Source organism: Leopardus geoffroyi, chromosome E1 (assembly GCF_018350155.1).
Source record: "Leopardus geoffroyi isolate Oge1 chromosome E1, O.geoffroyi_Oge1_pat1.0, whole genome shotgun sequence".
Taxonomy (NCBI): Eukaryota; Metazoa; Chordata; class Mammalia; order Carnivora; family Felidae; genus Leopardus; species Leopardus geoffroyi.
Window position 1 is genome coordinate 34641494 of NC_059330.1, and position 24317 is coordinate 34665810.

The 24317-nt window shown below is 37.6% G+C and overlaps 1 protein-coding gene across 13 annotated transcripts in view; it reads left to right on the forward strand.

Moving 5' to 3' along the window:
* SPAG9 (sperm associated antigen 9) overlaps positions 1-24317 on the forward strand; it is a 132241-nt gene that overhangs the window by 78190 nt on the left and 29734 nt on the right. For 5 of the 13 annotated variants that reach the window (XM_045488364.1, XM_045488368.1, XM_045488375.1 and 2 more), the window contains 9 exons: positions 5507-5714; positions 6226-6325; positions 12030-12151; positions 16929-16940; positions 18192-18206; positions 18679-18736; positions 19737-19889; positions 20325-20376; positions 23068-23198. In XM_045488364.1, coding sequence (XP_045344320.1) covers positions 5507-5714; positions 6226-6325; positions 12030-12151; positions 16929-16940; positions 18192-18206; positions 18679-18736; positions 19737-19889; positions 20325-20376; positions 23068-23198 — 851 coding nt within the window. The remainder of the gene's footprint in view (positions 1-5506; positions 5715-6225; positions 6326-12029; positions 12152-16928; positions 16941-18191; positions 18207-18678; positions 18737-19736; positions 19890-20324; positions 20377-23067; positions 23199-24317) is intronic. The other 8 variants (XM_045488367.1, XM_045488369.1, XM_045488371.1 and 5 more) reach the window with 3 other exon arrangements.

Sequence of the window (24317 nt, forward strand, 5' to 3'; positions counted from 1 at the left end):
CTGTGTACAAGGGTTCTAATTTCTCCACATCTCACCGACTCTTGTTATTTTCTGTTTGTTTGTTTTGATAGCCATCCTAATGAGTGTGAGGTAATATTGTAGTTTTGATATGTATTTCTCTGATGATTAGTAATGTTGAGCATCTTTTTGTGCTTTTTGCCTGTTCACATAACATCTTTGAAGGACGCCTATTCTATTAAAACACAATTTAATATGCATCGGAGCGCCGTTCCCCTATAGGCATAGCACTGGAATCCCAAATCAGCGTCCTTTTTGTGGACATTCTCCAGTAACATGCTCAGCCTACAATGTGAGAATCCAAACTGGAGGGGGGAAATGGGTTACAAAATCAGTACATTTGATAGAGATTTGACAACCATGTAAGGCACCCAGTGCCACATGTTTAAAGAGGATGTGTTAAGGACACCAGGTAATTGGAATTGATAGGGCAGTGGTCTTCACATAAAGAGGCAATTGTAATCGAGATTTAGCTAAACAACGGGTGTTGGCAAGGGTGCAGAGAAAGGGGAACCCTCTTGCATTGTTGGTGGGAGTGCAGACTGGTTCAGGCATTCTGGAGAAATGTTCCTCAAACATTTAAAAATAGAACTACCCGATGATCCAGCAATTTGCACTACTAGGTATCTACCCAAAGAATGCAAAAATACTAATTCACTGGGTAACATGCACCCCAGTGCTTATAGCAGCATTATCTACAATTGCCAAACTATAGAAGCAGCCTAAGTGTCCACCGACTGATGAATGGATAAAGATGTGGTATATATATGCATACACACACACACACAATGGAATAGTACTCTCCATAAAAAAGAATGAATCTTACCATTTGCAAAGACATGGATGGAGCTAGAGAGTATAATTCTAAACAAAACAAGTCAGTCAGAGAAAGACAAATACCATATGATTTCACTCATATGTGGAATTTAGAAAACAAAACAAATGAGCAAAGGGGGAAAAAAAGAACAAACTTGATGGTTCCCAGAAGGGAGGTGGGTAGGTTAAATAGGTGATGGGGATTAAGGCGTACACTTGTTGTGATGAGCACTCGGTGATGTATGGAAGTGTTGAATCACTATATTCTACACCTGAAACTAATATTACACTGTATATTAACTCACTGGAATTTAAATAAACACTTAAAAAAAAAAGACCATTAGCTAAAACAGTACAACTTGGCAAATGACTGGTATAAAATAGGAATTGGAGGTCTCCACAAGTCACAGACTGAATGTCAAATAATAGCATGCAACTCCCCTGTAACTTTATATTGAATAATTTATATAAATGCTCCCAGTTTCCATTAGGTTCTAATAAGAATTTTCTCTCATTTTGCACATGCTATCTTATGAACCTACTGTTGACCAAAAGTGATGTGTTTTATCTTTTAACAGGTTAATATTTAGGCTTGTCTTTCTTCACTGTATCTTAGTTGGAGGCATTGTTAGTGACAGAATTTCATAATTTCTTTTGTAGTAGGTGCAGTGTAAGAATATTGTGCCTCCAGGGGCGCCTGGGTGGCTCAGTCGGTTAAGCGTCCGACTTCGGGTCAGGTCATGATCTCATGGTTCGTGGGTTCAAGCCCCGCATCGGGCTTTGTGCTGACAGCTTAGAGCCTGGAGCCTGTTTCAGATTCTGTGTCTCCCTCTCTCTCTGCCCCAACCCCCATTTGTGCTCTGTCTTCCTCTGTCTCAAAAATAAACATTAAAAAATTTTTTTTCTTTAAAAGAATATGGTGCCTCCAAGCAAACACTGTAGCAGATACTTTTCCTGTGAGTGCTTTTACTAATCTCAGGAGCTTTATGTCACCACTGCTTGGGGGACCAACAAGAAATGCCACTTTTGAAAACTGTCCCCTGAAATTCACAGCTTTTCCCTCCTCAGCTCTCATGCTGTGTCCCTGAGATCCAGAAGTACAGCCCACACAGTGAGCTATTTTAATGAGTGTAAAATATTTTTATATGGTAAAAGTATAAAAGGGAAGTAAGTTACAGATAAAAAAAACCTCATGTTATTTGGATAGCCCATGACAAATACAAAACATTTTCTTCGTGGGGTGCCTGGGTGGCTCACTTGTTTTAAGTGTCCGACTCTTGCTGACCCAGGGCTCCATCTCATGAACTGTGGCATCATGTCCAGAGTCAAAACCAAGAGTTGGACCTTTAACAGACTGAGCCACCCAGGCTCTCCACATTATAGCTAATTTTATCAGCATATGGTTATTTAGTGTTGCACTTCAGGTGACAGATAATCAGTTATCTTAAACTTACAAGGCAATAATGAATGGATAGCTCCCAATTCATTAGTAGTATGAATGGTTTTCTCAAAACCATTCACTTTCTTTCAAAGTGAAAGATAACTTCATCTAGTTATACTAATTCAAATTTATTTTATTTTTAAAAAATTTTTTTAAATTTTTTATTTTTTTATTTTTGACAGAGAGAGACAGAGCATGGGGGGTGGGGGGGGGGAGCAGAGAGAGAGGGAGACACAGAAGCTGAAGCAGGCTCCAGGCTCTGAGCTGTCAGCACAGAGCCCGACACGAGGCTCAAACTCACAGACCGCGAGATCATGACCTCAGCCGAAGTCAGATGCTCAATCAACTGAGCCACCCAGGCGCCCCAATTCAAATTGATTTTAAACTTAATTTACTTTTTTCCTTTTTATGATAGTAATGCGTGCCTACCGTTAAAAAATTTAGAAACCGAGAAATATTAAAAGCAGTAAAAAGTTTTTTTACCTATTATCTGTAGCCACTTTATATAGCTAGAAGTTTGAGACTACATACATAGATTTATATTCTGAGTTTTGTAATTTTTCTACTTACATGTATATGCATATATGTATGTATATGTATGTGTGTGTATATACATATATATATGCCAACAAGGGCAAAAGGAAAAGCAAAAATCACTCATTATCCAACTACCCAGTTGCAACCACTATCAAAATCATTGTTGTAACAGAGCTTTTTCTAGCCATATTTTTTTAAATTGCTCATACTGTACTGAATTGTTCTTTTGTTCTGTTTTGGTTTTTGAAAGAGAGAGAGAGTGTGCGTGTGCACATGTGTGCATGTGAGTGGAGGAGGGACACAGAGGGAGAGAGAGGATCTCAAGCAGTCTCCTTGCTGAGGGACTCAATCGTATAACCGTGAGATCATGACCTGAGCCAAAATCGAGAATCAGATGGTTAACAGGCTGAGCCTCCCAGGCACCCCTGCACTGAATTCTTTCAATTCCCAGTCTCATTTGCAAAATATTTTGAAAATTTTCCATTTCAGGAAGTACCCTTCTACAACACAGTTTGTAATTGCTGCATATTAGTCTCTTATATGGATATGGTGTAATTTGCTTAATCTGTTTTGAAGCATTTAAGTTGTTTGCAGTTTTTTGCTGTTACAAATTATGTCATATGTACACTCTTTCTTTAGAAGTATATATATGTAAGGGCACTTGGGTGGCTCTGTCGGTTAAGCATCCGACTTCAACTCAGGTCATGATCTCATGGTTTGTGGGTTTGAGCCCCGCAAACTGTGCTGACAACTCAGCCTGGAGCCTGCTTCGGATTCTGTGTCGTACCCCCCCCCCGCCCCTCCCCCACTCACACTCTGTGTCTCTCTGTCTTTCAAAAATAAATAAATGTGGAGAATAGCACGCATTTTCTGGGATGAACGTCATTGGCAAACACTTGGGTTTTAACCATGTGTTAGAGCTCAAGCCCACCAATAGAGCCATGATACTCAGACTCTTAAATGGGTAACTCATGCTGGAGTGGCATTCACATTCTGTGATGTTTTACGTCTCTCATCATTTACAAACAAAAATCAGGGGGGAAAAATAACAACAACCCTCAGAGCCTGGGATAGGGATGAAGAGTTGGGGGCAGGACACTGTGGAAGGGATAAAGAACTTTTTTTAAACTTTAATTTCAGTTATTTATTCAGTTTATATATATATATATATATATATATATATATATATATATATATATATATACACACACACACATATGTATATATATGTACACACACAAATATATGAATATATATATTCAGTCATATAATGTCAGTTATTTATAAATATTTAGTTTCAGTGTTATATTTGAGACTGACAGTGTTATAGTAGTTTCAGGTGTATAAGAGAGTGGTTCAACAGTTCCATATACTCCTCAGTGCCCATCAAGATGAGTATACTCATTGATCCCCTTCATCTATTTCACCCATCCCTCCACCCACCTCCCCTCTGCGACCCATGTTTTTGTTCAGGATAGTGAAGTGTCTGGTTTTCAGTTTGTTTCCCCCACACCACTTTGTTCATTTGTTTCTTAAATTCCACATATGACTGAAATCATATGGTATTTGTCTTTCTTTGGCTTATTTCACTTAGCATAATATTCTCTAGCCATCCATGTTGTTGCAAATGGCAAGATTTAATTATTTTTTTATGGCTGAATAATATTCCATTGTATATATACACCACATCTTCTGGATAAAGAGCTCTTGATTTGCCACAGCAAATACAATTTACGTAAATCTATATTCTCATCTGGTAATTGGTTTTATATTTGTTCAGCCACTCTTGGTAGTGAAATTTGTACTACATCAAAATTCATGATAGCAAACTAATATTAGGAGATGATAATGAAGGTGAAAATGTTTTAATGTTGTAAAGCTAAGAGTTTTGGTGATAAAGTTCTCCAAGTGTGATTGCTTTCATTGTCATTTCTGTCCACCATAGCACCAGTAGTTGACCGTATGACAAAAATGCTTTCTTATACTTGGGTAGAGTTTTAAATTTGAATTTGAACACACTCTGACTTCTCAGCACCAAAACCAACCTAAATCTCTCAGATGGTATAATACAAAGCTTAGAGTATGCTTTAATTTTGATTGGTATATTGTTAGTTTTTAACAACGTTCTTTAAAAGTTAAAAAGGATAGCATTTTAAAGGGAGAAATAAAAGTCACTAAAGATCATCCCCCACCATAGCATAATTTAATTTTTTAAGTTACGTTTATTTATACTTTTGCCTTAGGCCATGCGTTTCAGAACTCTCAGAGTTGTGCAGAGTGTATTGTTATAAATTGTAATAATTGCTAACACTTTAAATACTTAGTATGTGTAAGCACTTCACTAAGTCTTTTTTTTTTTTCTTTAATGTTTATTTATTTTTGAGAGAGAGAGACGGGGTGAGCAGGAGAGGTCAAAGAAAGAGGGAGACACAGGATCCAAAGCAGGCTCCAGGCTCTGAGCTGTCAGCACAAAGCCCGACACAAGGCTCCAGCTCACAACCTGTGAGATCATGACCTGAGCCCAAGTTGGATCCTTAACCAACTGAGCCACCTGGGTGCCCTTCAGTCAGTGACTGTTACTGATTTTTTAATAGAATTTTCTCTCTGTAAGTCTTTTCCTTAACCCATTTAAGAAAACGGTTTAAAGTAAATGAATCATTTAAAGATTTTACCATAATTCTTTTTATTTTGTAGGATGAACTTTCTGATGTTAGCCAAGGAGGATCTAAAGCTACCACTCCAGCATCAACAGCTGCGTCAGATGTGGCAGTAATTCCTACAGATACTCCCTTAAAGGAAGATAATGAAGGATTTGTGAAGGTTGCAGATACACCAAATAAGTCAGAGATAAGCAAGCATATTGAAGTACAGGTAGCTCAAGAAACTAGAAATGTATCAACAGGTAAGTGACCTCAGTTCTTTACTTTCTGGCAAAGATCATGTGGGTATGAAAAGATACATTTTAGGAGTGTTACTGCTTTAGAGTTATAAAATTGTCTTCAATTGTAAATAAGCTGAAAAGAGGTGATGATCAAATAAAATTTTGGACAGCTGGGTTTGGGGAGCCTGAAACGCAGGAGAACAGTTTTTTTCTGCCCCTGGCCTTAGATCATAAGTCTTCATCTTTAATTTCTCTGTGTTTCACTCCTTAGTTAGTAAAAAACAAAAACAAGGCGTTCTGGCCTGGGACGCAATGGACTGTGTCCCAAGAAACCCAAAACAAACCGGTTTCTGATATTGACTGTTAATTGAATATATGACATGTTGTCTAACCCCATGTTTCCTAAAACCCACTCCTTAAAATTTTTTTATGTTGAAATGATGAATTTACAACCATTAAAGCAACAGGATTTTTATATTAGGCGCAGTATGTGATATATGCCTTATTTATGTCATCTTGTCCTTTTCCTAAGGTTCTGCTGAAAATGAAGAGAAGTCAGAAGTTCAAGCAATCATTGAATCCACTCCTGAGTTGGATATGGACAAAGATCTCAGTGGATATAAAGGCTCAAGGTACCGTAAATGTTAAATTAAGACATCTTATCCTTCCTTTTCCCCTCTCCCAGAAGCATACTGTTGTTCTCTGGTCTCTGGGCAGAAAAAATGCATTCAAATGTTTTGCTGAAGAAATGTTGGTATTATATTCCAGTTTCCACTTTTGAAATGGTTTAAATATTTTGTGAAATGTTGCCATTGCAGCATCAGGAGTTAGAAACATATGGAAGGACAGGGGAAAAAGACAGCCAAGGTGTAACCAATACTTTCTGGAATTTGAGGAAACAGAAACAGAAGTAGGGGAAGTAACAATTTGAGCAAACTTTGTTCCTTCCCCCAGATCAGGAAAACGATTATGTACCCCCTTAAAAAATGATTTCAGGGTGCCTGGCTGGCTCAATTGGTGGAGCATATGGCTCTTGATCTCAGGGTCGTGAGTTCAAGCCCCGTGCTGGGCGTTGGAGCCTACTCAAAAACAAAAACGACTCCCCCCCACCCCCTAAACTGTAATGCTATCATTATTGGAAGAAATCAGTCTCATTTTACATGGGGAGGCTGTTTAGTGGTGGCAAGAGAACTGTTATGTGTCATCTAAATCTTAATCAAGGTCATCTAAAGCATATGGATGTTCAAGAATGTCACACAGGAGCTACTTCCCTTCTCCTAATTTCATCCATAACACTTATCCTTTAGTAATAATGACTGTAAAATTACCATTGATTGATCACTGCAGTCGTGGTTAAAAGCATGAACCTAGAGTAAGACTATGTGGGTTCAAATACTGCCTTGGATTTGAATCTGAGATATATTTTTTCATCCATAAAAGAGAATTCTGGGGTGCCTGGGTGGCTCAGTTGGTTAAGCGTCTGACTTCAGCTCAGGTTATGATCTAGCAGTCCATGAATTCTAGTTGTCCATGAACTCGAGCCCTGTGTCAGGCTCTGTGCTGACAGCTCAGAGCCTGGAGCCTGCTTCAAATTCTATGTCTCCCTCTCTCTGCCCCTCGCCAACTCACGCCTCTGTCTCTCTCTTTCTCTCAAAAGTAAATAAACATTAAAAAATTTAAAAAAAAAAAAAAGGAAAGAATTCTGATAATACTTAAGATGATTGTGAGAAGTAAATGTATGTTAAATCATTGGCAAAGGGCCTACTTTAATAAAATGTTAGGTGGTATTGTCATTATCCTCATTTAATATTTTATATATATATATATGTATTTGTATATATAAATATATATTATATTATATATTATATAAATATAATTTATATATATTATAAATATAATTATATTATATATTATATAAATATAATATAAATATAATATATATATAATATATATTATATATATATATATAATATATATATAATATATATTATATATATATATATAGTTTATTTATTTTGAGAGAGAGCAAGAATCCCAAGCAGGCTCTGCTCTGTTCAGCACAATGCCTGATGCGGGGCTCAAACTCACAAGCCATGAGATCATGACTAAGCCAAAGTTGGACGTTCAACCAACTGAGCCACCCAGGTGCTCCTCATTTAATATAGTTTTAATTGCAACCTTATGAAGTAAATATCTTTATCCCCATTTAACAGTCAAGGAAGCTCAGAATTGTATAGTAACCTGCCCAAGATTACCAAGTTAGCAAGTGGAGCTGGCATTCAATCTAAGACTCTCTGATTTCAAAGGCTGTGTCCTGTGAAAACATCTTTTCTTTTCTTTTTTTTAATTTAATTTTTTATTTTTTAAAATTTACATCCAAATTAGCATATAGTGCAACAATGATTTCAGGAGTAGATTCCTTAGTGTCCCTTATCCATTTACCCCATCCCCCCTCCCACAACCCCTACAATAACCCTCAGTTTGTTCTCCATATTTATGAGTCTCTTCTGTTTTGTCCCCCTCCCTGTTTTTATATTATTTTTGTTTCCCTTCCCTTATGTTCATCTGTTTTTTCTCTTAAAGTCCTCATATGAGTGGAGTCATACGATTTTTGTCTTTCTCTGACTGACTAATTTCACTCAGCATAATACCCTCCAGTTCCATCCACGTAGTTGCAAATGGCAAGATTTCATTCTTTTTTGATTGCCGAGTAATACTCCATTGCATGTATATACCACATCTTCTTTATCCATTCATCCATCGATGGGCATTTGGGCTCTTTCCATACTTTGGCTATTGTTGATAGTGCTGCTACAAACATGGGGGTGCATGTGTCCCTTCAAAACAGCACACCTGTATCCCTTGGATAAATGCCTAGTAGTGCAATTGCTGAGTCGTAGGGTAGTTCTATTTTTAGTTTTTTTGAGGCACCTCCATACTGTTTTCCAGAGTGGCTGCACCAGCTTGCATTCCCAAAAACATCTTTTCCTTACTGTTTATTTAAAGGTGTATAGGGGCGCCTGGGTGGCGCAGTCGGTTAAGCGTCCGACTTCAGCCAGGTCACGATCTCGCGGTCCGTGAGTTCGAGCCCCGCATCAGGCTCTGGGCTGATGGCTCAGAGCCTGGAGCCTGTTTCCGATTCTGTGTCTCCCTCTCTCTCTGCCCCTCCCCCGTTCATGCTCTGTCTCTCTCTGTCCCAAAAATAAAATTTAAAAAAAAAAAAAAAAAAAAAAAATAAAGGTGTAAACAATGCAGAGTGTAAAAAGTGAAATTTGCTTTTTATTTGTCCTCTCCTAAGCCTAGGAGATGCTGCTGCTTATAAGCACTTGTGTGCTTTTGTCATTCTGAACCTCTGTAAAAGTTAAAAATATTATTTTTATTAGACTCATACATGTATGCAGTATTAAGGTCAAGTGGTAATAATACAAAATTTGAAGGGCAGTAGTAGTCCCTTGCCCCTGCCCACCCCTCATTCCCATTCCCAGTAGGCAGTGTCTCTCTCTTCTTCATTATCTTTTTCTCTCCCACCACCCCCGACCCCCCGCCCCCACAAAAGTGGCTCAACTTTTCTGGGGAAACGAACAGGGCGAGGAAAGCTCTCTGTAGGAACTCCCCTTGCTGGGCAGGACTGCCAGGCCCCAGGTCTGTCTAGAAGGCAGGAGAGGGATCAGCGTCACGCCCCCTTTGGTCCATCCTGGGAGCAGGGATCCAGGCCCTTGCTACTTGGGGCCGAGGTGGGAAACAGCCTTGCCTGTTTTCCCAGTGTCTCCAGCGAGTGTCCATGCTGTGCTCAGAATTGATACCAACCTTCTTGTGGGGCAGGTCAATGTCGAGCTCAACTCTCCCCCAGCATGTTGAGCCCCAATTGACCTCACTAGAGCGGCCTTCACAGGTTGTCCATGGAGAACTTGTGCTTCGGCACAGCTGAGGCTGTGGTGTGGCGGCAGCCACGTCTTAGTTCTCTTTTGCCATTTTTCTTCAGGTATCGGAATCACATCCTTATGGTTCTCTTCCTTGCTCCTTCTGTTTCTCAGCTGAGATTCTGTGAGAAAATTAAGTCCTAATGCCCCAGGGCATCCCTTGTGCTAATGAATTAGCTACACTCCTATGCATCTAGAATGGAGACAACAGTCACTCAAATCACTTTCTGTGTTCTGTGGATTAAATGAGGGACCTGATTTTATTTTATTTTTGTAATTAAAAATTTTTTTTAAATCTTTATTTATTTTTTTTTTTGACAGAGAGAGACAGAGACAGAGAGTGAGAGCAGGGGAGGAACAGAGAGAGAGGGAGACACAGAATCTGAAGCAGGCTCCAGGCTCTGAGCTGTCAGCACAGAGCCCGAAATGGGGCTTGAACCCATGAACAGTGAGTTCATGACGTGAGCTGAAGTCGGATGCTTAACTGACTGAGCCACCCAGGTGCCCCAAGGAACCAGATTTTAAAAACGCTGATACTAGCTGTTGGCTTTACAGTGAAAGATGACAAGGATAGCTCCTTAAATCACCATCCTTCCTTTCATCCTCCCAATATAATTCTGTCTCTGTGTTTGTTAAATTAACATTCATTATTTAAATCATCATGACTATATAAATACTGATCACAGCTTAGCCACAGAATATATTGATTACATTTACTTTCTTTTACAACTTTGTTTTTTCTAGACTCAGTAAAACCCTAGTGGGATTTTGTTTTGTTTGCTTAGGCTTAGGTTAGTAGCAGGGCAGGGGCAGAGAGACGGAGAGAGAATCTTAAGCAGACTCCATGCCGACATGAGGCTCAATCTCATGACCTTGAGATCAGGATCTGAACCAAAAGCAAGAGTTCTCTGGGGGCGGGGGGGAGGTGTCACTGTTCCGGGGGATTGGACCTCACTGTCATAGGGTTTCTTGTGCTTTTGTCCCATCGTTCCGTTTTAGGCTCCCCCTTGCATGCACCTGTCTATAGATTGCTGGTTCCTTCAATTCCTGGGCTTCTCAGAGGTTCTGGCAACGTGTTGTGTTCATTCCTCCCTAAACCCCAGTGGCTTATCAGATTTTTCTGGTCTGTCAAATCAGTTTCTGTTACTGGCCTGTTTTCTGTCTTAACAGAATTTTGTTCACATTTTGTCTGCTGCAATTTCTTTATCTATTTTCTATGTCCTATTGGGTGACAAATTACTATGTCTAGTCCACCAAGTTTAACTGGAAATCCTGTGCAGGATAATGTTAGTGCACACACAAACATTTCCCCATTTCCTTCCATATTCCTGCAATAAAGGGCTTATATATACACTGTTTTGTAACTTGCTTTAAAAAAACAAAAACAAAAAGCACCTCTATATAATGGGCTTCTTTAGTTTGTAAAGCTCTACTTTGATGTTTTTAACTATAAAGTTAAAAGTCTTTAACTTTTATGTATATCCATAACTTACCTCTGTCCTGTTAATGATCAGTTAGGTCATTTCAATTTTAGCTACTATAGGAATGCTACTCTGATCATCCTTTTACATTTGTAATTTCCTTCTTATGACAGGGTTTTTTTTATGATTTTTTTAGACATTGGCTTTTTGGGTCAGTGGGTATTTATATTATAAATTTTAATAGATTCTGTAATTTCCCTTAAAAGAAAAATAAAACGGCCATGCCAAGTTATACCCAGATAACATATAACACGGTAGTTAACATAATGGATTCTGAAACCTGACTGTCTAGGTTTGAATCCTGCCTCTTTCTCTCATTTGCTGGACAATCTTGGCAAGTTCCTAAATCTCTTTAGTTTCCTTTTCTATAAAATTGGGATGATAGCACCTCCTTTATAGAGTAGGTGCGAGGATTCAGTAAGGCATTCTTGGTAAGGCGCTTATACAGTGCCAGATGCCACGCAGAACAGTGCTCTGTTGGCTGTCATTCTGTATTTTCATTCTGTATTTTTGTTTTGTTCTTTTGTTTTCTTTTGTTATAAATGTTTATTTATTTTGAGAGACAGAGAGAATGCTGTTGTGGGGGAGGGGGGGGCCGTGGGGAGGCATACAGAGGGAGAGGGAGAATCCCAAGCAGACTCCATGCTATCAGCACGGAGCCCAGCGTGGGGCTTGATCCCACGACTGTGAGATCCCAAGCTGAAATTAAAGTCAGACGCTCAACCGACTGAGCCATCCAGGCACCCCTCTTCAGTCATTGTATCTGTGAAATTTGATGAGAATTTCTTAGGAAACCTTTCAGAAATCTTCTGAAATTATGTTTTGTATTAAATATAAATTTAATAGGCAATTACTTGCCTATTGTATTCGTTTTACACTGTTGACAACGTCTTTGTAACACTTGTTGATTTGTTTGTGTTGTTTTTGTTGCATAGCACTCCCACCAAAGGCATAGAGAACAAAGCTTTTGATCGCAATACAGAATCTCTCTTTGAAGAACTGTCTTCAGCTGGCTCAGGCCTAATTGGAGATGTGGATGAAGGAGCGGATTTACTAGGTATGATAGCTTATCTGAAGAAGTATCATACTGTGTTAAAAATAGATTTTAAACGATTTAATTGAACATTACTTTAAAATGTCCTCAACGGTTCAGTAGCACACAGTGATTGCACTTTCAGGTAATTAATAGGAAAGTATTCTTTGAGATTATGAAAATTTTAAATGAAAGCATCTTTGCATGTGGATATCTCTCAAATTGAATTGCATTTAAATTTGTATTTTGAAATTCACATAGCACATTTTATTGAGTCTGTGCTATATTCCAAGAACAATATTACACATAAGGAGCACAGTGGGGTGTGTGTGTGTGTGTGTGTGTGTGTATAGACTGATAGATAGTTCCTGGCTTAAGTACATTTCTTTTCTTTTTTCTTTTTTTTTTTTTAATATTTACTGATTTTGGGGAGAGTGCAGGTGGGGGAGGGGCAGCGAGAGGGGGCCAGAGGATCCAAATCAGGCTCTGTGCTGACAGCAGCAAGCCTGATGTGGTGCTCGAACTCACAAACCGCGAGATCGTGACCTGAGCCGAAGTCGGGTGCTCAACTGACAGCCACTCAGATGCCCCTTAAGTAGATTTCTTTAAATTCTGTTGACTTTAATTAAGTAAGAATATATAATACTTGTTTTTTTTCTGAGATTTCACAGAATATTCTGTTTTAGCTTTATGGGATGTAATCAGTTTTGAGTTTGTGTTGTTGAAGAACACGTGGTTTGAAAAGAATACTGCATTTAGCTCTTTCAGTACTTATCTGGTGACCTTTGCCAAATGGCTTATCCTCTCCCAATCTTAGTTTCTTAACTATGAAATGAAGGAACTGGATTCTTGTTCAAAGATTGAGCCAGCTGTGGCTCACTGACCCAAATCCAGCTCCTCTCCTGTGTGTATGAATAAAACTTTATTAGAACACAGCCACTATCATTTGTTTACTTATTATGTGTAGTTGCTTTGGACCCAACAGCAGTTCAGTAGTCTGTAACAGAGATCATATGGCTTACAAAGACAAAAGAGTCACCATCTGACCCTTTACATAAAGAATGTGTAGACTCCTGCTCTAGGTGATCTATAAAGTTTCTTTTAATGATAATTATGAGATTCTGACTTAATGTCAGTTAGCTTTGATGTACCCTTCTTATAATGTAAAACCTTACAGAAATTGAAAATCTTACAGTATTAAAAACCTATGCCTTTGGAATAGATACTGGTCTCTAAAAAAGTTTTTGTATCTATTAGTGTAATTATAATAAAGACTATATAGTGTCCTCAAAAGGTGCTCTTTGTTAGTTCTTGTGAATATAGAATGGGATTGCTTGCGTTAATTTGTGTTAAATTTATTGATTACCATTATGTCCTCAAAAGTTTGAAGTATTTTTTGAAGGAAATGTAAGTTGTGTCTAAATGGAGCTCACAGTCTATTTCACAAGGGAGATTGAAAGTTTATCATAAATAAAACTATTCTCAGTTAGTCATAGACTTCCACTGTTAAAGTCTAAGTAAAAGATTGGAAGCAGTTGAATGAGTTTGCATTTCTCAAGGAGGGCTAAAGATTAATTCTTAAGGAACACTCCATTTTTTAATATTTAAATTTACACTGTAACTTTAGTTAACATTTAATTATGCACAAAAAGTTCTGTTTAGGAAACTGAGTCCCTGGCAAAATTGAAGGGTATATGCAAAAAATGTTAGAAAGAAGAATTTTTAAGTGTATTATATACAGTAAGATTCACTCCTTAAGGTGAATTTTTTGAGTTTTGACAAACGGGCACAATTTATAATCACCAGCAGAATCAATATACCCCCCAAAATTCTTTCATGCTGCTCTTTGTATTTAACCAGAGTGAAGCACTTTTTTTTTTTTTTTTAAGTTTATTCATTTATTTTGAGAGAGAGAGAGAAAGAGAGAAAATGAGGAAGCAGAGGAAAGGCAGAGAGAGAGGGAGAGAGGAACCCAAGCAGGCTCCATGCAGGCAGCGCAGAGCCTGATGCAGGGCTCCAACTCACTAACAGTGAGATCATGACTTGAGGTGAAATCAAGAGTCAGATGCTTAACCGACTGAGCCACCCAGGTGCCCCATGAATGAAGTGCTTTTTTAATGTATACTCTTTATTACTTCATAATCCAATATTGAATAATATAATTTTTGAGGTTGGTGGCTTCAAACTTAACTTTTTGTAAAGAGTTAAGAAGCCACATAGTATTTAGAGATAATTGTGGTCTTTTAAATCAGATGAAAGCTTCCACTCTTTAAGTCAGAAAATTAAGCATAATGAATAGGTTAACAGCAAAATCCTGATAACTCTGGTTTCCTTTCTACTTTGAAAATAAGAAATAGACTGTAAACTAGTGTCTTTTCCCTTTTTCAGATACCGATATATTTTTCTCTAGAATGTTCCAGATTAGAAGATTTTACTCTATTACCTTAAGTGTAGTGACTCATGCTTACATGAATACCTTGTGGTCAAAGATGGTAAATGAAATTTCCAAGTCATACATGTGTTCCCTGGCTTCTCTTCTGTACAGTTCTGTGATAGCAATTGAAGTGTAATACTAAATGGAAGATAGTGAAACTAACAAAATTGTTTCCCAAAGTTCTTTAATTGACTTGGGTTGATAAATAAGTACATAGTCCATTTCTGTGATTCATTATTCATTTTCTTAATTACTATATTATTGTAGAACTCTTTTCTTGTTCAAGGATATAAATTTTCGCAGTCATTATGCCTATACTCAGCATTTAGAATATTTTTTTCTGAGTTTAATTTAAAAGAGGCACCTCCCCCCACCCCCGTTTGTCCTTATCCTTTGACTTTATTTTCATCAGTTCTTTTTCTATTCACTTTAGTCATGTATTCTGTATGGCCACTTTCTAGAACTTGGAAATCATACATCCTACTCTTGGGATTTTCTTTCTCTTGTTATCTTCTATATTTTCAACTTTACCGTCTTTACTTCTTCTATTCTCATTTAAGCATGTTCAGATCTTTTCCATTTAAAAATCAAAGTACTGCCCTCTTCTGACCCTATACCTTCAGCACCTTTCCACCCAATCACTCCCTTTCTTTGCATTTCTGCTTTATGCAGCAGTGTCAGCGAGGTATCTCCCAGATGCTTGTGACACATCAGTGAACAAAGCGGACTTTTTGAATGTGTAGCTACTTTAAATTGGCAGGATCTCCCTTTTCCCACTCGCACCTCTTCTCCTGCAGTCTGTGTGGACGTTCTTCCCCGCACTCTCCTTGCCTGAAACAGCCTTCTTTGCTATATCCAGCGGTTCCTTCTGGTTCCATCTACATTCTTTCATATGACTTCTCGGGTAGCATTTGTCTTTAACACCATCTTTGCTGAATTTCTGTGATAACAGACTTTCCTGCATTCTTTTCTGCCTCTTTTCTTTTTCAGTCTTCTTTACAGGATCCTCTTCTCTCCCCACCTTTCAGATATCAGTGCCCCAGGCATGCTTCTGTGCGAAATCTTATTTGCTCTTGTTTCTTGGCTTTCATAGAAAAGTGCTCCACAGTTTTTATCTCCTTCTAAGATCTTTTTCTAGAGCCCCAGACTACTACTTCCAGGCAGCCCACAAGACACCTCTAAGATGATTTATAGGGCTTTACACTTGATGTGCCTAAAGCTCAGTTCATCATTCGTTGTCCTGTTCCTCAAGGCTATTCCTACCCCAGCGTGTACTGTCTCAGTGAATGAATGAGCTCAATGTCCACTCAGTTCTCCATTCAGGATCTCTCCTGCTTCCTTGAGAACCAATCACCAAAGCTTGTTTACTCCCTTTCTTAAAAAAAAAAAAAAAAAAAAATCTATATATCTATGTCTTTCTATATCCCCTTGCATATCCTCTTGTTGGAATTCTGCTTTGATCCCCTAGTTAAAGCTCCATTGTCCATGTAATATATTCTCATGGACCTCACTTTCTTCGATGTGCCACACTTTGTTCTTTACTATAATTGTATACATACTCCTTTCCCTGGGGCTCTAAGCTCTGTGTGGCCAAGACAACTCTGTCCTTTGCTCACTAGTGAGTCTTTAACACACAGCACAGCAGTTTAGTGAATGGATTGCTACGTAGTTCTATTAGTTTTATTTCACCTCTTAATCTGTGATTCTTTCACCTTTTAGAATTAGAACTCCTTTATGGGAGAATTTGTAAGAAAGCGGTGTACTTTTGGGAAAATGCATGTATAGGTAGACAAAATTGTGCATACCTTCTCAAGGGATTAACAGATCATTTGGAGGCCCAGCTATGGACGTAGCTTGAGGATTGGTGCTAACATCCAAGGGAGACTTCTATGATTTACAAAACTGCCAGGCAGTTGTTTGCTTGTTTTTTAATAGGTAAAGTTGGCAAATATGTTAGATCTACGTTTATGTTTGGTTGAAGCCTTGAATAGAAATGGGGCCACTTCAAGTTATGTTTCTCTTATAGTTAGGAGTTAGTTTTTATCAGAACATTTCAAAATGAAAATTTTGCACAATCCTATTGACCACATATTAAATTTATACACTAGATTTTGAGAGAACTCTTCCTGAGAATGTGTAAACTTGAGAAACTACATTATCAGATATGATTCCCATATAGTACATATTTCAAGATTTTGTCTTATTTATAATATTTACATTGTGTTCAGCTAATGGTTGGTTTCTCTACATCTTTTAAATTTTATTGTCTCCTTTCTCTCATTTTGAAACAAATGAGCATAGATCTTGCTTTCTGAAAACAATCTAATTGTGATTCTCATTCATTTTTCTCTTGGGCTGCTTACCCAGGGGAATATTCTGGTGTGTATGCTTTTAAATACTTTCATATTACTGCTTTTTAAGCTAGGTGTTCTTGGCTGCTATCCTCATGTAATGCTTTCTCATCATTTTTTTCTGCTCAACTATTTTTTTTTTTTTTTTTTGCCTTCCATATATTTTCAGCTTTTATGCTTATCTCCCTACATGCTTGAGAGTTTATAGCAAACACAGTCATTACATAAGCTTTTTTCAACCAATCTAAACCCTATTTCTTCTGACTGTAAAGCTTTATTGGAAATTAACATTAGTGTTTAAAGCACATATTTCAGCAGTATCTTGCCAAAATTCATTTTGGAATTGGAATCTGGAAACTTTTTTAGTTTGTCTTTATTTTCACTTTTTGAAGAATATGTAGATGATTAAATAAGCTACTGTTTCTGACATTTAATTCTTCATGATAGAAGTACCCTGATCTTTGAGAGTATTTGAGATAATTATAATAGACAAAATATGAGTTCCGTATATGTAAGCATTGAATTTTTAGCATGCCTAAGTTGGTTTTGTTTTAAATAATCTTTAAGTCATTAGAAATACTACCCTTAAAAAAATTATTTAAAGAAAAAACAATTCCTTTTCCTTATGTAGTTTTCTTTAGAAATATTTCTTTAGGATATTTCCCTTCTGTTTTGCTGGGTTGTGTGAATATTACTTCTTCTGCTGAATGTGTATTTTCCAGCATTAGCTGGGTTAAGTGAGTGATGGGTCTTTTGTTTTGCTTTGTTTTGCTTTTTTGATTTGGTAACTTTTTGAGATACATTCCCTAGTGTGTTGTTTTATTTCTTCAGTTTCTTATAATTAGCAAATTAAATAACCTTCTTCTCCCTAAAGATCATTGCATTGGATCTTGCATTGAATGCTCTATCTGCCGACCTTACAGTCCTCGTTAAATTATTAAACAGGATTCTGTAAAGTAATAACTGAACATTATCATTTCAGAGGTGGCACTTTGAGGGAAACTTTATATTATTGATGTGGGGTTTTCATTCTAATCCGTTTTCATTGTGTAAAAGAATTGGTAAAACATATCAAAGAGCATCCTTATAAATGAAGGAAATCATCTTAATTTCTGTCTTTTGCACATCATTATGCATTAAATCATAACACTGTGATTCCAGATGTATTTCATATCATGCATAAAACTTTACAGATTAATAATCTTTTTTCATGCTGTTTCTTACATAAAACATTTCTTGTTCTTTGTTTTTGCTTTACATGGAATGCATGGGCTTTAAGACCATAATTTCTTTGGTAAGGTTTCATCTGCATTGGGGTTCCGTCTTTCTTTGGCCTTGTTTCTGCCAGTTCTCTCTTAGTAAGACCTAATTTTTAGGCAAAAGCCTACAATATCAGCAGTGATTTGGAAATGATTTTTGATCTGTATTAATGCTTACTCTTTTTTTTTCTCTAAGTACTGCTACTTTTTAGAATATTTGGCAGAAAAGTCTTAATCATTTTGAAATACTATCTATGAGAAACAAAATATAGACTAACAGTTATAAAGAATTGGCTAACAAAATCTTTAACTTTGTTTTGTGATCGATAATTATAATTTTATAACCTACACAAGTAGATATATCAAATAAAATTATAGACAAAATAAGGTTACTAAAGGACAGGTAAAATTTATAAATTAAAATTTGAGCCTATAGTTTACTATAATACAAGTTTATGTAATTTTTGATAATGTGTTTTGAGAGTTCTTATTTTATTGTTTTGGTAGGAATGGGTCGTGAAGTTGAGAATCTTATATTAGAAAATACACAACTGTTGGAAACCAAGTAAGTATATATCCAAAATTTTAACAAGGAGCACAAGATACTGAAGTTTCTCATCTGAGTCAGTGACCCTTGTTCAAATTAACACAGCATGCAGCTGCAGGCTCGCTACCCTATCTCGTTCCCCTTCTGAAATGGGTGATGGGACTTACTTTCACTGATGGATATGTTTTGTTTGCTCTGGTTTTTGCAGAAATATTTTTCATCTCCTTTCCATTCTACAAGTGTGCATGCCTTTCTCTTAACCTTCTGCATATGTCCTATGCTTTTTTTACTCCTTCCCCTGGAATGCCTATTTTCTTACCTTTTTCCTCTGGGGTGTCTTTATTTCTCCATACATGTTTCAATGTATACCCAGGCCACCTTTTCAGAGCTCTCCTCCATAATTGGAGGTTTTCAGGTATAATTTTGGGGGTCTTAGGCCCTCAGACATATTGGGCTCAGGCAGGTTCTGAGTCATGTGGCAAAGCAGACCGTGGCCCTTTGTTAATTTGCTGTGTCAGAGCATCTTTGGAACACCCAGGTATATCCAAAATAGAATGCAGTTAGAGACACTATACCTACCTGTAGCCAAAAGATCTATATGTTAGATTTTTTTCCAGTTTGTTTTTTTCTTTAGAGTTTTTTTCCTCATCAATTATTAAAGGTAAATTCAAGGATAAACCTTACTTTATTGATTAGGTAATATTTTTTTTCAGAACTTAACAGTACACGTATGGATGATGCTGTTTTGTAAAAATTTAATCTTAGTTAATTCTGTCATTTTCATTAGTTGGTGATCTGCCTTGCTTTATCTGTGTATTCTTCGATAAGTGAGAAGAGTAAAAACTTACATGGTTGCTCTGTGTTTTTTGATCTTTATTTACAAATGGCACCGCATGGAATATCTCTAAAGTATTCAATTATTCAGCTTTGGTTGTATAATTACTTGAGTCTGTAAGAGAATAAGCTGAAAGAAAGAGTATTTATTTGTAATGATACACTCAAAATACGTGTTTCTTAGAAATGCTCTGAATGTAGTGAAGAATGATTTGATAGCAAAGGTGGATGAGCTGACCTGTGAGAAAGATGTGCTACAAGGGGAGCTGGAGGCTGTGAAACAGGCCAAACTGAAGCTGGAGGAAAAGAACAAGGAGCTGGAGGAAGAGCTTAGGAAGTAAGTTTTCTCTGGAATCTTCTGAACCCACCTGTCTTTGCCGGTGTACCACAGAGGGGCCCAGGCGTCACCCTGAGACGGGTACCAGCTGCCTGGGAAAAGGCCGCGGTGCCGTGAGCCTGCCCCTCCTCTCACCCCGTGATACCACGATCACATTCTGGGTCTGTCATGATGTGAAAAAAAGTTAGTAGAACCATTCTAAAATTTGCTAGTAAGGAAATTAGCAATAGTCATTATTTTCCTTCACCCTGCTTTCTTCGACACCGGTTTTTTCCCTGAGAACAGTGCTACATCAGTGTTGCCCTAAGTGAAAGCAGCTAAATACTCTGGAAAGAGACAGATAATCACTTAGTGTTGATTAACATTTGTGACCTACTCTTTTATTCCTTGAAAAGATGAGTGCAACTCAAATAACATGTTCCGTTTTTCCCCTAGAGCTCGCGCAGAAGCTGAAGATGCACGACAAAAAGCAAAAGACGATGATGATGTAGGTTTACAATCTTGGACTGTTTTTCTTACCACATTTTGGTATTTCAAGAAAATCTTGTTAATCTTTAGATATAGCATTATAAAAAGAAAGTCGGGGGGCATCTGGGTGGCTCAGTCGGTTAAGCGTCCGACTCAGTTCAGCTCGGGTCATGATCTCACAGTTTGTCAGATCGAGCCCTCCATCTGGCTTAGCGCTGACAGCACAGAGCCTGCTTGGGATCTTCCCTCTCCCTCTTTCTCTGCCCCTCCCCTGCTGGCTTGTACCTGCGTGTGCATGCTCTCTCTCAAAATAAATAAAAGTAAACTTAAAAAGAAAAGAAAAGAGACGGTCTGTTTGTGGTCTTGAATAGGATGGCTCGTGTTCCCACATGGTATCCAGGTGCTGAGCTTTCTGGCGACCTGTGGTGTGCTTATTTTTTCCTGTGGCTCTGTGCCTTGACCTGCATTTGCATGTTCAAGCTCAAGGACCAGTTGAAACATTTTGGGATTTATTATTGTTTGTTTTGTCTCAAATTTTGAATTTCAAATATGAAAGCTTAATAATAAAAGTTGTTTAATAGTATTAAACAAAAAGATGAGCTCTAGAACTTTCATAGGAGGCAATCGGCTTATATTGTTTTCAACATATGCAAATTCAAAAGACTGAATATGAGTTTCTTGCCAGTATAATTAGCATACTAGTAATTCTTCTGGCTTCTAGATTATTATTCCTATAACAGGTGTCTGCTGGTCAAGCATCAGCCTTGAGATATGTGGGTGCCCTGTAGAAGATGCTTAATTGATGCCCCTTTAGTCTCACTTTTTGTTTATAAACTTTTTTTTCTTTTTTTTTTCTTTTCTGAGAGACAGAGAGGGGCAGAGGGAAAGGGAGAGAGAATCTTAAGCAGGCCCCATGCCCAGTGCAAAGCCCGATGTGGGGCTTTTCTCACAACCCCGTGAGATCATGACCTGAGCCAAAACCAAGAGTTGGACACTTAACCAATGAACTACACAGGTGCTCCTAATATGTAATACTTGATACATACCAAAAATATACATAACACATGTAAGTTACGAAACATAATAAATTAACATAAGGACCCCACCGCCTAACCTAAGAACTAGAACATTATCAAACAGTGAAGATACCCTGTGCTCCCCCCTTCCAGAGGAGACCACTGTCCTATATTTATCATTTTCTTACCTTTGGGGAAAAAAAAAATAATTTTATCAGAGTGCCTTCCTGGCTCAGTCAGTAGAGTGTGTGATTCTTGATCTTAGGGTCATGAGTTCAAGCCCCATGTTGGGCATAGTAGAACTAACATAAAAATATATTTTAAAAAACTTTTTTTATCATATCATGCATATATGTATCACTACAAAATATGGTTCCATTTTCATTGTTTTTTATTTCATAGTTGAAGATTTACTTGTTATTTATTTTGAGAGAGAGAGTGTGTGCACGAACACAGGGAAAGAGCGGGGCGGGGGGTAGAGAATCCCAAGCAGGTTCCTTGCTGTCAGAGCAGAGCCTGATGTGGGGCTTGAGCTCACAAACCATGAAATCATGACCTGAGCCGAAACCAAGAGTCAGATGGCTAACCGAATGAGCCATCCAGGTGCCCTAAGATTTACTTCTTTTGCTCAGTATTATGTTTTTGAGATCACTTGTGTTACCGTATAATGCTGTAAGTTTTGGATGTTCACTGCTTTATATATATCCCATTGTATGAATATATTACAATTTAAGTATCTGCTTTCCTATTAATGTATATTTAGGTGATTTTCAGCTTTTTACAACACCACAAACAATGTTGTTGTGAACAGTCTAGTACAAGTCTTCTGCGAGGGTAGATAACCTTGTAGTGTGGTTACCATGTTGCAGATTCGAAGTCCTTTCATCATCTGCTGTTTGACTTCTGTTTAAAGGAGAGGACAAAGTAGGAGACTCCTGAGTGCTAAGCTCAGCCTCTTTCTTAACTTTTCCACCCTTTCCGTTTTGATCCCCAATGTGTATACTCTGCTCAGCAAAACAGAAACCCTGCAGTTAAACCAACTTTCCTCCCCAGAAGAGCATTTAGGAATTACAGTAGAAGGAAGTTGACTTGAGCATGCCTTCTTGGGACTTAACCACAGTCACATCCTTTCCTCTCTTTAAGAAGAATTCTAGTTAATACACTTGTTGTATTTCTGTTGGTGCTTTAGTGACTCTTAGAGTTGGGCACCTCGGTAATCTAACTAGGCTGTAAGCTTACTGTCTGTGCTAGCCTTGGATATGTATATGATGGGTAGTCTGAGGTAAACAACCCCTTTCAGAACTAAATTGTAAAAATTGCTGAATAATTAGCATTTGTTGTAGAACATCAACTGAAAATAATGTTATTAGAGGAACATTTCCAGGCGAGCTTGTTAAGTCTATATAGATATATTTTGTTAATCTTTTTTGGTTGTAGTTCAAAATCTACACTGTTCTTTGCATTTTCCTTACGGTATATTCAAATATCTCTATTTTCAGAAATTAAATTGTATACCTTTCTTCATCATAGGTAATTATTTAAATCTCTCTATTGATTTTATTTTTAGAAGATTATTTCTCTTTAAATGATCCAGTAGATTAGAAATTAAGAAATGTTTCAAAGCTTTAAGTTTAACGTAACACCAAAACAGACATAGGCTCCCAGAGTGATCTGCAGTGTTCTTTTCATTACAGAGTGATATTCCCACAGCCCAGAGGAAGCGGTTTACTAGAGTAGAAATGGCCCGTGTTCTAATGGAGAGAAACCAGTATAAAGAGAGATTGATGGAGCTTCAGGAAGCTGTTCGATGGACAGAGATGATTCGGTGAGAAGTGCCTCTTGGTGTTTTTCTAGTATTGTTTCCTAGGTTTGAACATTCCTTCACTCAGAACTAGAGTCTTGCCTTGGGGATCCAAACCTCTTACTCTGTTTACTAGGAGATACCTTTTTTTTTTTTTAAATTAACTTGGATTTTTACAGAAGTTTACTTATTTTGAGAGAGAGAGAGATCGCGCAGCCACAAGTGCACAAACGTGGGAGGGAGAGAGAGAGAGAAAGAGAGAGGATCCCAAGCAGGGTCCCACGCTGTCAGATCATGACCTGAGCCAAAACCAAGATGCTTAACCTACTGCGCCACCCAGGCACCCCACTAGGAGATACTTTCTAAAGTAACACTAGGAATTAGGAACAGAATGTGATCAAAGTGGGTGCCTTTTGAGCAAAGGGCCCTTGGCAAATGTTCCTATGACCTCTAAAAGGTAATTGTTATTACTTATGAATGATGGTCATTTTTCAAAAGAATATAGAAATTGACAACTACTTTTGCAATAATGTCAGGAAAAGATAAAAATTTCTTGTGCCAAACAGGAAACTAAGTCATTTTTCTCAGTGTCTTTCTGTAAAATACTCTTGTTTGGTTTTCCCTCCTTTCTGACTATTCATGCAAAATGTACCTTCTCTTGATATCTTTGTTGGTTGGATCTTAGATCACACCTAGTGCTGCCATCTTATGGTCATACTTAGTAACAGTGTTCCTTACTTAAATTTTTTTTTTTTTTTTTTTTTTTTTTTAACATTTATTCATTTTTGAGAAACCGACAGAGTGCAAGCAGGGGAGAGGCAGAGAGAAGGAGAACACAGAATCCAAAGCAGGTTTCAGGCTCCAAACTGTCAGCACAGAACCTGATGTGGGGCTCGAACTCATGAGCTGTGAGATCGTGACCTGAGCTGAAGTTGGACACTTAACCAACTGAGCCACTCAGGCACTCTGCCCATATTTTTGAGTTTAGATTTCCATGTCAGATTTACCAATAACAGTACATATACACCAATACATCATATAAAAGTTTATAAGCATATTTTTTAACCTCCAACTTTTACTTGTTTGTGATTACATTATTTAACAGTTTATACATCTTTTACCAATGTCGTACTAGAATGAAAG